Source organism: Ovis canadensis, chromosome 15 (assembly GCF_042477335.2).
Source record: "Ovis canadensis isolate MfBH-ARS-UI-01 breed Bighorn chromosome 15, ARS-UI_OviCan_v2, whole genome shotgun sequence".
NCBI lineage: Eukaryota > Metazoa > Chordata > Mammalia > Artiodactyla > Bovidae > Ovis > Ovis canadensis.
The window spans coordinates 59,452,734-59,468,955 of record NC_091259.1 but is presented as its reverse complement, the minus strand read 5'-3'; the positions used below and the strand labels follow the sequence as shown (position 1 = coordinate 59,468,955).

At 36.7% G+C, this 16,222-nt stretch overlaps 1 protein-coding gene across 3 annotated transcripts in view; it reads left to right on the top strand.

Moving 5' to 3' along the window:
* The window catches only part of FCHSD2 (FCH and double SH3 domains 2), a 238,034-nt gene that overhangs the window by 157,458 nt on the left and 64,354 nt on the right, over positions 1 to 16,222 (top strand). For all 3 annotated transcript variants that reach the window (XM_069552994.1, XM_069552995.1, XM_069552996.1), the window contains exon 9: positions 10,859 to 10,981. In XM_069552994.1, coding sequence (XP_069409095.1) covers positions 10,859 to 10,981 — 123 coding nt within the window. The remainder of the gene's footprint in view (positions 1 to 10,858; positions 10,982 to 16,222) is intronic.

The following is a 16,222-nucleotide window of genomic DNA, read 5'->3' as shown; positions in this document are numbered from 1 at the left end:
TTATCTCTCTACAGAGGAGGAAACTGAGGCTTAGAGAAGTTATACAGCTTAAGTACATAACAGAATCAAGACTCAAAACCAAATCTTTCATCAAAATCTTTTATTATAGGTCCTCTATGGGAAATAGGTGAAATTCTTGGGTAGAATATAGAAATATTTAAGGTTTATTATTTTAATCACCATCTTTTATAAGTACCATACTCTCTAGTCTCTATCAGATCAGGAATTTAAATTGGGGTCAGTGTCTCCCCGGAGTGTCATTGCTAGTTAAGTAGTAGATCTGAGATTTGAATGCAAGTGTATGTGGTTCAAGGCTTTCTATTGGACCATGCTGCCTTGAGGTTGCAACCCAAATATTGAGATGGTTTTAGCACATTCACAATTAGATGACACACGCTTGTAACTCAAAAGAGGATGATACAGACTTTATAGAAAAGCAGTATTAAATTTTCCTTTCCTGGCTTTGTAATTCACAGGTAGAAGCTTTGCTTTCCTCTTTCATAGAACCTGAAGTAACTCAGTGCTTTTAAATAAAATAACCGAGTAAAAATTTAGGTGATATGTTTCTAATTTTACTTTATATCAATTGACAGATTCAACCATATATTAAAGATATTTACAGTGATGCAAATTTAACCCAGAACTTGCTTTGATCTCTTTAAATTTGTAAAAATATACTTTCTCTTTGCATCCTAGTTAAGTGCAGCTTAAAATCTTCTCAGAAAGATACACAAATGCAGGCAGGCAATCATTGTTGTTTTGCATCAGTAAAGGAGGACTGTAGAATTTCATGATTTAATTTTAAGACAGCTCTTATTTATCATCATCTTGATATTTATATTCTTGACTTTAACCAAAGACTATTTGGAATGCCCATTGCTCTCAGAAAAAGAAGAGTTTGCTTTTTCTAGGCTTCATTAAGGAAACTCAAGAGATTTCAGCATAGCTCTGTTACTACAAAATCTCTGCCCTTCCTGGATCTATATAAGGAGGCCACTGTTTAAAGTTCTTGCTTTAGGGGAAATTGCATCAAATGCTTAGAAAAATGACACATTTTCTTTCTCCTAACTCCTAATTAATTTCCCCCTTCAAACAAGTTCCAGGAATTTATACTTCCCTATAAAATAATTGTTTAGTGGAACACCCTAGAATTCTAAGCTTCTGAATTTGTCTTTAGCATATCCCAATTTTCCTTTATTATTTTGAGTTTGGGTTCCAAACTCAACTGATTTTAGAGATCAAGTTGATCAAATGAATAAAGAAAGCAAAAGTAATATATAAAGGGGCATTGTAATATGTAAGGAACATATATATATATAATATATAAGGAATATATAAGGAATCTGAAAAGAATATGGATGTTCAAAGGCATTCAGAAGCCTTCAGCTTTTTCAAACTATGAAAATTATTAAAACAAAAGCCCCATGGTTTCTCAATTTAGATATTACAGACTTCTTCCCATAGCAATTGGTTCCAAGTAATCAGAAACAAAATCTGTGTTTAAAAGTTACATTTGAGTGAGTTCCTTACCAAATTTTTGCATGGTGGAGACCACTGAGAATCTCATACTGCCAGATTAACTCATATTTGTATAAACCTTAAGAGAATGCTTATCCTACCATTTCTGAGGATATATATGAATTCTAATGTATCATTGATTATGAAATTTATGGCTGTGCATGCAGATCTCTGTAGGAATAGAAGATTGTGCACATCTACTGGTTTGAAATTGAACAAACAAGTGTACTTAGAGAACATTCTTGTGCCTTGCTCATGTAAATACTAGACAGGGCTCAATTCAGTTCAGTTCAGTGGCTCAGTCGTGTCCAACTCTTTGCAACCCCATGAATCGCAGCTTGCCAGGCCTCCCTGTCCATCACCATCTCCCGGAGTTCACTCAGACTCACATCCATCGAGTCCGTGATGCCATCTAGCCATCTCATCCTCTGTCGTCCCCTTCTCCTCCTGCCCCCAATCCCTCCCAGCATCAGAGTCTTTTCCAGTGAGTCAACTCTTCTCATGAGGTGGCCAAAGTACTGGAGCTTCAGGTTCAGCATCATTCCTTCCAAAGAAATCCCAGGGTTGATCTCCTTCAGAATGGACTGGTTGGATCTCCTTGCAGTCCAAGGGACTCTCAAGAATCTTCTCCAACACCACAGTTCAAAAGCATCAATTCTTCAGTGCTCAGCCTTCTTCACAGTCCAACTCTCACATCCATACATGACCACAGGAAAAACCATAGCCTTGACTAGCCGGACCTTAATCGGCAAAGTAATGTCTCTGCTTTTGAATGTACTATCTAGGTTGGTCATAACTTTTCTTCCAAGGAGTAAGTGTCTTTTAATTTCATGGCTGCAGTCACCATCTGTAGTGATTTTGGAGCCCAAAAAAGTAAAGTCTGACACTGTTTCCACTGTTTCCCCATCTATTTCCCATGAAGTGATGGAACCGCATGCTCAGATGCATCTTTATCATGCATGTCCTTGTCAAACTATTATAGTTGTGACACTTTTATTGTAAGCTTTAAAAGTATTTACCTTACTTTAAATTTATAAGAAATACAGGTAGCTTTTGGGTTGTATCTGATTTGGCTTTGAAATAAAAATTGTCTATTTCAAGCTTTTGGATCTGTTTAATTGAAAAGAAGTAGAAATAGTAAGGCAAGCTGTTGAATTATTATCACTTGCACCTAGTGATCTGTATGAATCAAGGGTGACAAGAGTGGAAGCTGCAAAAGCAGGCCCCAATTATAAGAGAAGGGAGGCACTGAAGATTTATTTTGAGAGTGAAGTAGATATAATCAGGCATTTACTTTATCTTAATTGGGTCAGCTTTACTCTGATGAAAAAATAACATGTAGCATGTAATTTACAGACTTAAATTTTAACCAGACACTATTTCCCTTCTCTGAGCTTCACACTTATATATCATACTGTCTCTTGAGCTAAACCATTCTCTTCTCCCAACTGCGCTTCTTCTTGTGTTCTTGGCGCAGTGTATAATATACTCACCTGCCTAGATCAGACACTTGGAAGTAAAGGTTTACTTTCCCCTCTGCCTTTCTTTCAACATCTAGTTAATCACTAAATCTTGTTAATTTTATTTCTTACTTATCTACTACCTTCCAGACATCCTGTTTCATCTGGGTTATTGCAGCAATCTCCTATTGCCCTGTATCTTGCCAACCCATTTCTACAGTACAGCTAGGAGAATGTTTCCAAACCACATATTTTACTTGACTGCTAGACTATGTTCATTAACGACTCATTGCATTTAAACTAAAGTACAAGCAAAACAAACCAAAAAATTTTCTGACTGCATGATCTGGCCAGGGCTTACCTCTTGGTTCTTCACTTATTCTCCCCATTTCTCTTCCCTGTTATCCCAACAATGTACATCTTTTAGTTCTTCCAATATTCCTCTTTTGCCTCTAGGTTTTCACAAAGGCTTCTCCTCTTTCTTGATTTCTATCTGTCCCTCTCCTCCTTGGTTTTGCTAACTCTTGCTTATTAAGATTTTCACTTAATCATTATCTATTCGGGATAGCCCTCTGTCTTTTTGCTTCATAACTCCTAATGATAGCATAAAATCTTAGCATAAAATAGGCACTTATAATACCTATTTGTCTGTCTTTCGTTTTGGTTTGTTAAGTTCCGTGAAGGGAAGGATCTTGTCTGTTTACCACTGTGTCTTCTGTGCTGAGTTCAGAGTTTGACATACTGGTAGTACTTAATATGTATCTGTTAAACAAATAATATGCCAGTCAGAATTCACATGCTAAAAAAAAATGAGCCCACACTCAAGTCCCATATCAGAAAAGTAAGCCTAATGATGTTATGTAACACTGGTAAAAATTTGTATAAGCTGGAAAAGAAATTAATTTCACAAAACTTTGTCTGATGCAGTAGTTCCAAACCATTTTAGTAGTGGCATTTTTTATGTGGAATCCCAAGACATAAAACATATATGACTCTGCATGCCTTCTCTCCCTCAAATCCTACTTTCTTGACCACAGGGGTAAACATACAAGCCAAGCTGGTATGCAAGAGAGAGCATCACACCCCTGTCCCTTCCTCAGGGTTACTGGGCAGATTTTGGCACTTGACCTAAATTAGGTCATCCCTGGGATGGAAGCTGAAAGATAAGTTGAAAATGGCCTATTCTTCCCACTAGGGAACTCAGACCAACTCACAGGGAAAAGCAGTGATGAGAAACTTGGCAGAGTAAAGCTGGGAGTGAGGAGTAGAGAAGAGGGGCAGAGACTGTCCTTGAATTTGGTAGTTTCTGAGCAAGCATCATCTTGTCCTTGTGATTTGTTTACCTGAGCCAACAAACTCCCATTTTGTGCAAGTTACTTTGAGTTGAATCTTTGTTATCTGCAGTTAAGAGACTCCTTACTAAAGGGTGATGGATGGTAATTGTAGCTTATATCAGCCCTTCCAATAGGCAATTTGGGAGCATCTCCTATCTGCAGTGTGGAAATGAGTTGGTGGGAGGGACAGCTGTATGCCGAGGAATAGGAGATTGCAGCAATAATCCAAATGATATACTTACTAAGTACTATGATAGATAGCGATAAAGTACTCTGTGTGATAAGGATAAGTACTGTGATGAAAGAGTTTTTATAAAGCATTTTCAAGCTCTGTCCTTTGTTTCCCAGTATTTCATTCTGTTTTAGGGAACTAATTCTTTTTAACTATTGGATTTTTATCAAAGTCCATATATACAATCTACCTACTAAACGCAAACCAGGTTGAGACAGTACTACCCAGAATTGCTTTGAACTTCATCTCTCAGCACCATCACTGGTTCAAACAATTGCAGTTAACTTGAGGCAGGGGTAGAGCCAGTCAAGGGGTAATCATCCACTTCTTTTGCTTTGAATTCTAACCATTTCTTAATTTTTATACCTCCTGCATTAACTTTATGAACATGAGCAATAATACACCTAGGCCAGAAGGCCTCCAGCTATCTTATTCTTATCAACCAGAAAAATTGGCACATGGGTAAGTTAATGAATTCTGTAACCCTATAAAATTTGGGGAGTTCTGGTAGGGTTCCCAGAATTCTGAATATTCTCATCATATTCTGGGGAACATGATGATTTAATCTCTGTCTGCTAGAAGAGACTTTCAATCACTTGACCCACCTCCTACCTAATGTAAATTCGTTAAGCCTCGTTTGAATTGCTGAAGCCAAGAGATGCCTATACTGTGTTTGGTACATGATTAATGGTACGTTTTTCTCTTAACTGGAATACAGTGAGAATAACTTGCCTGTGGGCTTCCAAGGTGGCGCAGTGGTAAAGAATTCGCCTGCCAATGCAGGAGACGCAAGAGACTCCAGGTTCAGTCCCTGGGTTGGGAATATCCCCTGGAGTAGGAAATGGCAAACCACTCCAGTATTCTTGCCAAAAAATTACACGGACAGAGGAGCCTGGCAGGCTATAGTCCATAGGGTTGCAAAGAGTTGAACATAAGTGAGCAACTCCGTGTGTGTGCACATGGGTGCACGTGCACGCGCATACACACACACACACAAACACACACGCAGAGCTTGCCTATAAGCTGTCTAATTCAGGGCATTTTTGTTGCTATATTAAACTCTATAGAGTAAAGTATTCTTTCATTTATTCTATAAATATCTTTGAGCATCTGCTATCTGCCAGGCTCTGTGCCTGAAAAAGACTTAATCCATGGCTTGCAGTAACACCCATGCAATATACAAATTATAGAAACACTAAGGAGGAACTGGTTAAATCAGTTTTGTAAAGCATTTGCAACATTAGTAAGCCATTAATAAATATTAGTTGCCTGTTAGCCATCATTATTACTATTTGAGTAGGTGAGAAAAGGGGAATGACATTGCAGGCTAAGAGAATAACTTAATTGGAAACGTGATAGTAAATATCATTTTCCAGAATGACTTGTGGTTTGGATATGAGTACAGTACAGACAACAGTGATGAGAGATGATACTGATGAGAGGTAGTTTGGGACTAGATTATAAAGGATCTTAGATACCAGCTAAAGAATTTTAACTTTTCACAATGTATAGTGGGAGCTTAAAATTTTGGCTGATAGCACCACTTTTTCTTTCTAGTCTGGTATTCAGATTTTCTTTTTTATGGAAAATTTCCCATATACACCAAAGTAAAAATAGTAATGGAATGACCCCCATGTATTCATTACTCAGCTTTAATGATTATCAATATGTAGCCAGTCCACTGAAGATTTTTAAGCAAAGCAAAAAAGGAGACTAACACTGTGCCATTTCCTTGCATTAGTTGATCTTTACAGTGTCCCATGGAGTATGTGGTATTCCCACTTTCCCTATTTATAGAAGAGAGAACCTTCAAAATGATGAAGTAAAAGTTCTGAGATTCTAACCCATACCCAGCTTATTTTCAGAACTCAAGTTCTTTCCCATGCTGCCTTTATAACTCTGAAGTAGAGCATGGTTCTCAGTTGCTCCTCTGCCTAATTGATATATTGGTGCTATTGACCCCATTCACGATGGACTTCTACCTCCAGTCACTGTGCTGGAGTCACAGGGTCACCAGGATCTAAGTCTATGTAAATATTCAACATAATCAGCTAAAATGACTCTTCATTTAGTCCAGTGGTTGTCAAAGTATGGTCCCCAGACCACCAGCAGCAAGTTGTTAGAAAGTACAAATTCTCAGGCCCCACCCCCAATCTACTTGGAAACTCTGGGGGTGGCACCGCATGATGCCTGTATTGCCCTTTGCTATGTTCAATAAAATGCTGCAGTGGTTTCCTGCAAACACAAGGTTATGACCATCTACCAAGAGCATTTCTAAAGCAAAAACCTCATATCAGTTGTATGTTCATTTTTTAATAAGTTCATGAAAAGTAGTTGTAAGGTAAGAATTATTATTCAGGCTTAACACCAGCAGTCTCTCTGGGGATGTTACATAATAACCTCATGGAAAGAAATCTTAAGGAATTTGTACTGTCTATATTTATAGTGCTTGCTGGTGCCATCTAGTGGTTTAAGCACAATGGAACGTGCAGTTGTATTACTGCTTTGAGGACCCAATTTGTGGTTTTAAGTCAGTTTTATAGTAAATGTTTAATTAAATAACCAAAGTAAGAAACAATATTTTTCCTTACTATAAAACCTCCATTGAGAATTCTTAGATATAGCACCAAAACACAAGTGAAAAAAATAAATTAGGCTGCAACAAAATTTAAAACTTTTGTACATCAAAAGACACTATTGATAGAGTAAAAGGGTAGCCCACAAAGTGGGAGAATATATTTGAAAATCATATATCTAGTAAGATGTACTTAGTCGCTCAGTTGTGTCCAGCTCTGCAACTCTTCGGACGGTAGCCCTCTAGGCACCTCTGTCCATGGAATTTGTCAGGCAAGAAGACTGGAGTGGGTTGCCATTTCCTTCTCCAGAAAATCTTCCTGATCCAGGGATCAAACCTGAGCCTCCTGTGTCTCCTGCATTGCAGATGGATTCTTTACCCTCTGAGCCATTGGGGAGGTCCATCTAGTAATATATATGTATCCAAATATATAAATAAGTGCTAAGTAATTTCAGCCATGTTCAACTCTTTGCAACCCTATGGACAGTAGCCGACCAGGCTCCTCTGTCCATGGGATTTTCCAGGCAAGAATACTGGAGTGGGTTGCGATGACTTCCTCCAGGAGATCTTCCCCACCCAGGGATCGAACCCTTGTCTCTTACTTCTCCTGCATTGACAGGCAGGTTCTTTACCACTAGTGCCACCTGGGAAGCCCAAATATATAAATAGTACCTAAATATATAAAGAACTCTTACAACTCAACAACAAAAAGACAACACCAATTGTAGAAATGAGTGGAAACTGTTATATTTTAAATGGATAACCAATAAGATCCTATCCTGTAGCACAGGGCGTTTTGCTCAATGTTACGTGACAGCCTGGATGGGAGAGGAGTCTAGGGGAGAATGGATACATGTATATGTATGGTTGAGTCACTTTGCTGTCCACCTGGAACCATCGCAACATTGTTAGTTGGCTATACTCCAATATAAGATGAAAAGTTTTGGAAAAGTGTGTATAGGACTTGAGTAGACTTTTCTTCAGAGAATATATACACATGGCCAATAAGCACTTGAAAAGACGCTCAACACCATTAGTCATTAGAGAAATGCAAAATCAAAACTACAGTGAGATACCACTAGGGCAGTTTGAATAATTAAAAAACAAAACAAAACAGAAAATAGCAGATGTTGTTGAGATTGTGGAGAAACTGGAACCTTTATATATTGCTAATGGGGATGTAAAACGGTGCAGCCACTGTGGAAAACAGATTGTCTGTTCCTTAAATAGTTAGACATAGAATTTCTATCGGGAGACCCAGCAATTCCACTACTAATTATAAACCCAAGAGAATTGGAAACAGGTGTCAAGCAAAAACTTGTACACAGATGTCCACAGAGCATTATTCATAATAGCTAAAAAGTGAAAACAACCCGAAGATTCACCAACTAATGAATAAATAAACAAAATGTGGCATATCCATAAAATGTAATATTTTTCAGCCATCAAGTGAAAGTCGCTCAGTCATGTCCAGCTCTTTGCAACCCCATGGACCATACAGTCCATGGAATTCTCCAGGCCAGAATATTGGAGTGGGTAGCCTTTCTCTTCTTCAGGGAATCTTCCCAACCCAGGGATTGGACCCAGGTCTCCCACATTGCAGGGGGATTCTTTACCAGCTGAGCCACAAGGGAAGCCCGAGAATACTGGAGTGGGTAACCTATCCCTTTTCCCCGGGATCTTCCCGACCCTAGGAATTGAACCGGGATCTCCTGCATTGTAAGTGGATTCTTTACCAACTGAGCTATCAGGGAAGCTGTAAAATGATGTACTAATTCATTGATGAACCTTGAAAATATGTTAAAAGAGGCTGGCACAAAAAACCCACGTATCATGTGATTCCATTTATATGAAATGTCCGGAAGAGGGAAATTTATTGAGTTAGAAAGTAGCTTAGTCAAAGATACAGAGAACAGACTGTGGACATAGTGGGGGAAGGAGAGAGTGGGATGAATGGAGAAAGTAGTATAGCTCTCTATACACTACCATGTATAAAACAGATGGTTGGTGAGAAGTTGCTGTATAACACAGGGAGCCCAGCAAGGTACTCTGTGGTGTTCTAGAGGGGAGGGGTGGGGGAGGGGAGGGAGACCCAAGAGACAGGTGAGATAGATAGATAGATATGTATATGTATATAATTGTGGCTGGTTTGAGTTGTTGTAGGACAGAAACCAATATATTTATAATGTTGTAGCAGTTTTCCTCCACTTAAAAAAAAGAATAAAGTAGATTAGTGGTTGCCAGAGATGGAGAGAAAGGTAGGAATGGGTGTGACCACTTAATGGGTATGGGGTTTCTTTTGGAAGCAATGCAGATGCCCTGGAATTAGATAGTAGTGATGATTGTACCACATTGTGAGTGTACTGAAAGTCAGTGAGTTGCACACTTTAAAATAGTTCAATGGTGACTTCAATGTGTGAATTTTCCCTGGTTTTAAGAAGATCTCCAGTCTATGTCTGACGCAGGATACAGCATGCTTGGGGCTGGTGCATGGGGATGACCCAGAGAGATGTTATGGGGAGGGAGGTGGGAGGGGTGTTCATGTTTGGGAACGCATGTAAGAATTAAAGATTTTAAAATTTAAAAAATAAAAAACTAAAAAAAAAAAAAAGAAGAAGATCTCTGTTGATTTGCAAGACTCCAGAACCTTTATTTTCATTATTATTGATGTATTGATATATTTTCCCATCCTTGTTGCTAATATGTATATATTCCATTTGCTCTGCTTTTTTAACCTAAAATTGTTCAATGCATTTTTTACCGTCTACACGGTTTCCACAGTTTTTGTTTTGGTGGCTGTGCATATTTTAGTCACTATGTATATCATAACTTAATCATTTCTCAACTGTTTAGTGGTTTTCTCTTTTTTTTCAATTTTTAAGGAGTCCTGATCTAAATACTAAATAAATAAGAATGTTTAAATTTCTTTATAGATATTGCATTGATGTTTCTTCCCCAAAACAATTTCTTTCTTTTTTTTAATTTTACTGTTTCTATTGTGGTTTTTCTCTGATTGCTGTATAGTAAGAATATATGACGGAGAAGGCAATGGCACCCCACTTCAGTACTCTTGCCTGGAAAATCCCAGGGATGGGGGAGCCTGGTAGGCTGCCGTCTATGGGGTCGCACAGAGCTGGACACGACTGAAGCGACTTAGCAGCAGCAAGAATATATGAATTTAGAATCCTGCCAATAATGGATGAGGGAAAATGGAGGAAATTAATGTTTTGTAGAATGTCCATTCTGTTCCAGGCACTGCATATGGATCCTTTACATCGATTATTTCATTCAGCTCCCACACCTAATCTTATAAACGGACTAGAGATGTAGACATAGCTAGTAAGTGGATGAGCAAACATCAGAAACCAAGCATTCTGTCTCTCAAATTTTATACTGTCTCCACATCTTTACTAGTATTGGGCTCTGCCTTTTTTGAGTTCCTACTTATTAGAAAAATTCAATGTTTTCCCAAGTGATTGTTTAAGATTTATATTTATTCTTTACTTAGAAACCTACCTATATCTTTTATTTTATTTTATTTTTTTTTTTTTTTTTTTTTGAAGATGCAGAATGCCTTTATTTTCTTCTTTTTTTTTTTTTTAATTTTAAAATCTTTAATTCTTACATGCGTTCCCAAACATATATTAATAGATTTTAAACTGAATTTAGCATTTAAACAGCAAGCATTGTATGTCAGAGCTTTCTCATAGTCTTTTTGCTTTTGTTTACTCTTTTATAGGCTCTTGATGGAAATGTGTATGACCACCTTAAGGATTATTTAATCGCCTTCAGCCGGACTGAGCTAGAGACATGCCAAGCTGTGCAGAACACATTCCAGTTTTTATTAGAAACCTCCAGCAAGGCAAGTTACCTTCAGTGCAGTATGCAATATATCCATTTAGAATCTAAAATGTCTTTAGATACAAACAAAATGAATGTACCAATGACATTAGAATGCTTTAAAGGACAAATTTTTTGAAAACAGTATTCCTTCTAACAAAGTTGAAAGGTGTTTCATTCTTCTTGATGAAGGTCAAAAAGGGAGGTGATGATGCAGGCTGACTCAGGACATCAGTGATTATTAGCATGTCTGTTGCTTTTGAAAAGAATGGTTTTAAGAACTTTATTTTCCACTTAATTTTGAATGCACTCAGTTCACATAAAACAACAGGGTCATGTGTCGGTGCGAAGAATAATAAAGGGACACAAAAAGGAAAATTAAAATTTTATAATTGATAAACAAATTAATGTTATAATATCTTGCTTTAAACAATTAACCTTGCCTTCTATATGCTGTCATTCTTTGATAGTTGTCTTTTCATTCAAGTTTACTAGCATGTCACACTGTTTACATAGAAAATAAATCAAATTGTTTTTCTTTAGGATCTGACAGATTAAAATATTTTGCAGTAGAGAAAGTATCCTTTGGAAGATAAATTGTTCCTATGGTTAATTAATCTTGTTTTCTTTCTGATAAATTAAGTGCACAGTAAATGTTTCCTGACTGAATGCATTTATTAAAATACATTCATTTTATGACTACTATTTTAAAAGATCCAGTTCAATTCTCTTTTTTGGCCAGCAGAGTGGGAACTGGCTAATACCTTAGAAAGTTGTTTGGAAAGGAATCAGGGTATCCATATTACAAACAGAGGCCAAAGACAGGAAAGAAAAGGGCACAGTCTTTGTCCCTTTTCTTTTCCTGAATTGCCTCCGTGTGTATTTATTATTTTCAGTGTATCATAGCTCCAATTCTATTTTTAGAAAAACATTTAAAATGCTAAGTTCATTTGGAAATACAAATATCACTAGTCTGGTGCTTTGAAATCCTGTCATATTTTTGTAGTCTTATATTTTTACCCCTAGGATTCAGTAAAAGATGTAAAAGGATGAACATATAGAGAGGATAAATAGATGGGTAGATGGATAGTTATGTGAAAGAAAATATAGAAAAATGTTAATTAAAGAGTCTAGGTAGTGTTATGCAGGTGTTTCTGTACAGTTCTTTTTATTTTAATGTGTATACATTTGACATTTTCCATAAGAGAATGTTGTGGGTAGAAGTATATAAAAATGTCTTGGTTTGTTCCTTTTATGAAGAAGTTGATTTTTAACTAGTAATCAGATTGTTTATATGTACTGGTCCCTTCGGGTTTTCTGTATCTTTTTTAGTGTATTTTGGCAACTTCACTTTCCTAGATAAATTGTCTATTTCATTTATCAAATTTGAAGGCATAAATTTGCATATAAACTTGTTTGCCTCTGTAATTGTCTCCCTTTTTATTTCTAATATTATTTGTGCTTTCTCTCTTATTTTAATCAGACTTGCCAATCTATTTTATTAATCTTTTCCAAAAGCCAACTCTTGTTCTACTTCTCAGTGTTATTGTTCCCTATCTCCTTGATTACTACCTTTATAGTCATTATTTCTTTCTACTTTATTATAGTTAATGCGTTTGGGCTTCTTTTTCTATTAGGTTCTCTATTTTCAGCCTTTTCAAATAAATCCGCTTGAGCCTAAAAAATTTCTCTTTCTACTGTAATTGTATCCTGTGATAGGTACGTAGGGCATTTTAAAATCGCTCCTGCTATTTCCCTCCCCTCATTAACCCATGAATTATTTAGAAGTTTTTCCAGTTTCCATTTAATGGAGGGAGCACATAGTGGGTGACATTTTTCATTTCTAATTTTATCAGAGAGATTGTCCCCAAAGTTTTTTTTTTGAAATATTTCTCCAAGAATGTTTGAGTACACTGCCAACTAAAGGCATTTAGTCTTTAAAATGTGCTACTATTTTATATAGCAGTTCACAGTTTTCTAGTTTTTAATACATCCTCTGAGGTTGGTATTATCTTGCTCATTCTGTAGAAAGAAAAACAGACCCAGGAAGTTTATGTGATTTGCATGAGGTCACAAACACACACATGGTGTTTTCCATGCTCTACTAATATCTATATTATCTCTTTAGCTTATATTGTTTTCATAGAAAATGAATTTAAAATGTATAAACTGATTTGGACACAGAAAGAGATAAGCTTTTATTTTCCTCTACATTCATTCATATGGGTATCTTACTCCCCAGGGATGAGGAAGAAATAAGATGCTCTTATGTTTAGATTGAAAGTGGTAGTAATAAAACTTTAATAAGAATGATGTAACTAGGAGATGTGCCCTTTTATTCCTACTACCAGAAGAGCTCACACCCAGAAGTTTTATGCTGTGTGCTTTTCTGTTAACAAAGAGCTTGTTCTGCTACTTTTGTTATCCTGCTAAAAGCAACCTAGTGATCTGATATCCAGAAGTTTAAAATTTTTTTATTTTTATTCTACACCATTACTAGCTTGTCTTTGGGGGAAGTTCATTTATTTCCACATTTCTAAATCGTAACTGTACATGTATTTTGGGGATAATCCATAGACACATTGTAAATTGTATAATGCCCACTATACCTTTCATTCCCTAAAGGGAAACAGCTGGCACTAGGAACTTCTGTTTAATTTTAATTATTTATGAAAGCTTGCTTTTCTTCTTAATATTTTATGAAATGCTTTGTGCATGTAACTGAAGCAGATATTGTCAGAGAGATTTTCTCTAGTATAGTAATTCTAAAGGTGGTTCTACTGGCCTTACAATTTGTTTATGTATGCTTGCTTTCTGTCTGTATAAGGAAATTCCTACCAATTAATAATGTAGCTCTTTTAACAATTCAAAAATAGCAGGGTTATTCTACATTTCTTCAGAAATTAAATTGTCTAGTATTGTCACTCTTAATACCTTAAAGATACGCCAAAAAAGTAAACTTAATAAAATAAAGGGGAAAATCACATGGTCATCTCAAAAACACAGGAAAAGCATATGACAAAATTCAGCATTCTCTTATGATAAAAATACTCAGCAAATTAGGAATAGGAGGGAACTTCCTGAACATGGTGAAAGACATTTTTTTAAAAACCTACATCATATATCATACTCAGTGTTGAAAGACTGAAAGCTTTCCCTGTCTAAGATAGGATCAGACAAGGATGCCCACTTTCACCACTCCTGTTCACCATTGTGGTGAATGGGCCTCCTGTGTGGCTCAGCTGGTAAAGAATCCGCCTGCAATGTGGGAGACCTGGATTCAGTCCCTGGGTTGGGATGATCCCCTGGGGAAGGGTGAGGCTACCCACTCCAGTATTCTGGCGTAGAGAATTCCATGGATGGTATAGTCCATGGGTCGCAAAGAGTCGGACAGGACTAAGCGACTTGCACTCATTCACCATTGTACTGAACGTCGTGATCTGAGCAGTTAGGCAGGAAACAGAAATAGGAGGCACCAAAATGGAAAGAAAGAAGTAAAAGTATATATTTGTACATGACATGATTGTATATAAAAAACCCTATAGAATCCACAAAAGTCCTGGAGCTAATAAATGAACTCAGCAAAAGTTGCAAATGCAAAATCAAAACACAGAAATCTGTTATGTTTCTATACTTCATCAGTGAATTAACTGAAAGAAAATTATGAAAATAATTCCAGTTACAATAGTATTTGAAGAGTAAATACCGAGAAATAAATTTAACCAAAACACAAAAGACTTGTACATTGAAAAACTATAAAACATTGCTGAAATTAAAGAAGACCCAAATAAATGGAAATAATAAATGTTTATGGATTAGAAGATTTCATATCTCTAATATTTCAGTATTCCCCAAAGCAATTTATAGATTCAGTGCTGCTGCTGCTGCTAAGTCACTTCAGTTGTGTCCAACTCTTTGCGACCCCATGGACTGCAGCCTACCAGGCTCCTCCATCCATGGGATTTTCCAGGCAAGAGTACTGGAGTGGGTTGCCATTGCCTTCTCCGAGATTCAGTACATTCCTATCAAAATTTCAATGGCCTTTTTTGCAGAGATGGAACAGCCAGTCCTCAAATTCATATGGAACTACAAGGAATCCTGAAATATTGAAAAGGAAAAACAAAATTGAAGGACTCACACATCCCAGTTTTAAAACTTACTACAAAGCTATGATAATTAAGAGTGTGGTGCTAGCATAAGGCTAGACATGTAAGAATTCAGAGTCCAGAAATAAGCTCAAACATTTGTGGCCAATTGATTTCAACAAGGTTGTCAAGGCCATTCGATAGAGAAAGAATAGTCTCTTCAACAAGAGGCGATAAAACAATAGGATAACCACATGCAAAAGAATAAAGGTAAACCCCTTCCGCACTCCATATATAAAAATTAACTCAAAATGGGCCAACAACCTAAAACTGTAAAATTATAGAAGAAAATACAGAAGTAAATCTTTGTGACCTTGGGTTTGCCAGTTTATTCTTAGAGTTAACATGAAAGCACGGCAGCAAAAGACGATAGATAACTGAACTGGTGGGCGGCAGTCCATGAGGTCGCTAAGAGTCAGACACGACCGAGCGACTTCGTTTCACTTTTCACTTTCATGCATTGGAGCAGGAAATCGCAACCCACTCCAGTGTTCTTGCCTGGAGAATCCCAGGGACGCGGGAGCCTGTTGGGCTGCTGTCTATGGGATCGCATAGAGTCAGGACTGAAGTCACGACTGAAGTAACTTAGCAGCAGCGGCATCAAATTATAAGTTTTTGTGCATCAAAGAACATTGTGAAAAATGTGAAAAAGCCCAAAGAATGGGAGAAATATTTATAAATCATGTGCCTGATAGGAATTTAATATTCAAAATATATAAATAACTTTTACAACTCAACACATAAAAGACAAATGACCCAATTTAAAAATGGACAAAGGACTTGAATAGACATTTTTCCACGGAAAATGTACACATGAAAAGATCCTAAGCACCATTAGTTATTGGAGAAATGTAAATGAAAACCACAATGAAATACCACTTCCTACCTAGTAGGATAGCTTTAATAATTAAAACAACATGCATATAATAGCAAGTATTGGCAGGGATGTGGTAAAATTATAACTCTCGTACGTTGTAGGAATGTAAAATGGTGTAGCCACTGCAGAAAACAGTTCAGTAATTCCTCAAAAAGTGAGACAGAGTTACCATATGACACTTCCACTTTTTTGAAAACAAGTGTTTTCAAAAAAATTGAAACAAAAAATTAACAAAAAAATT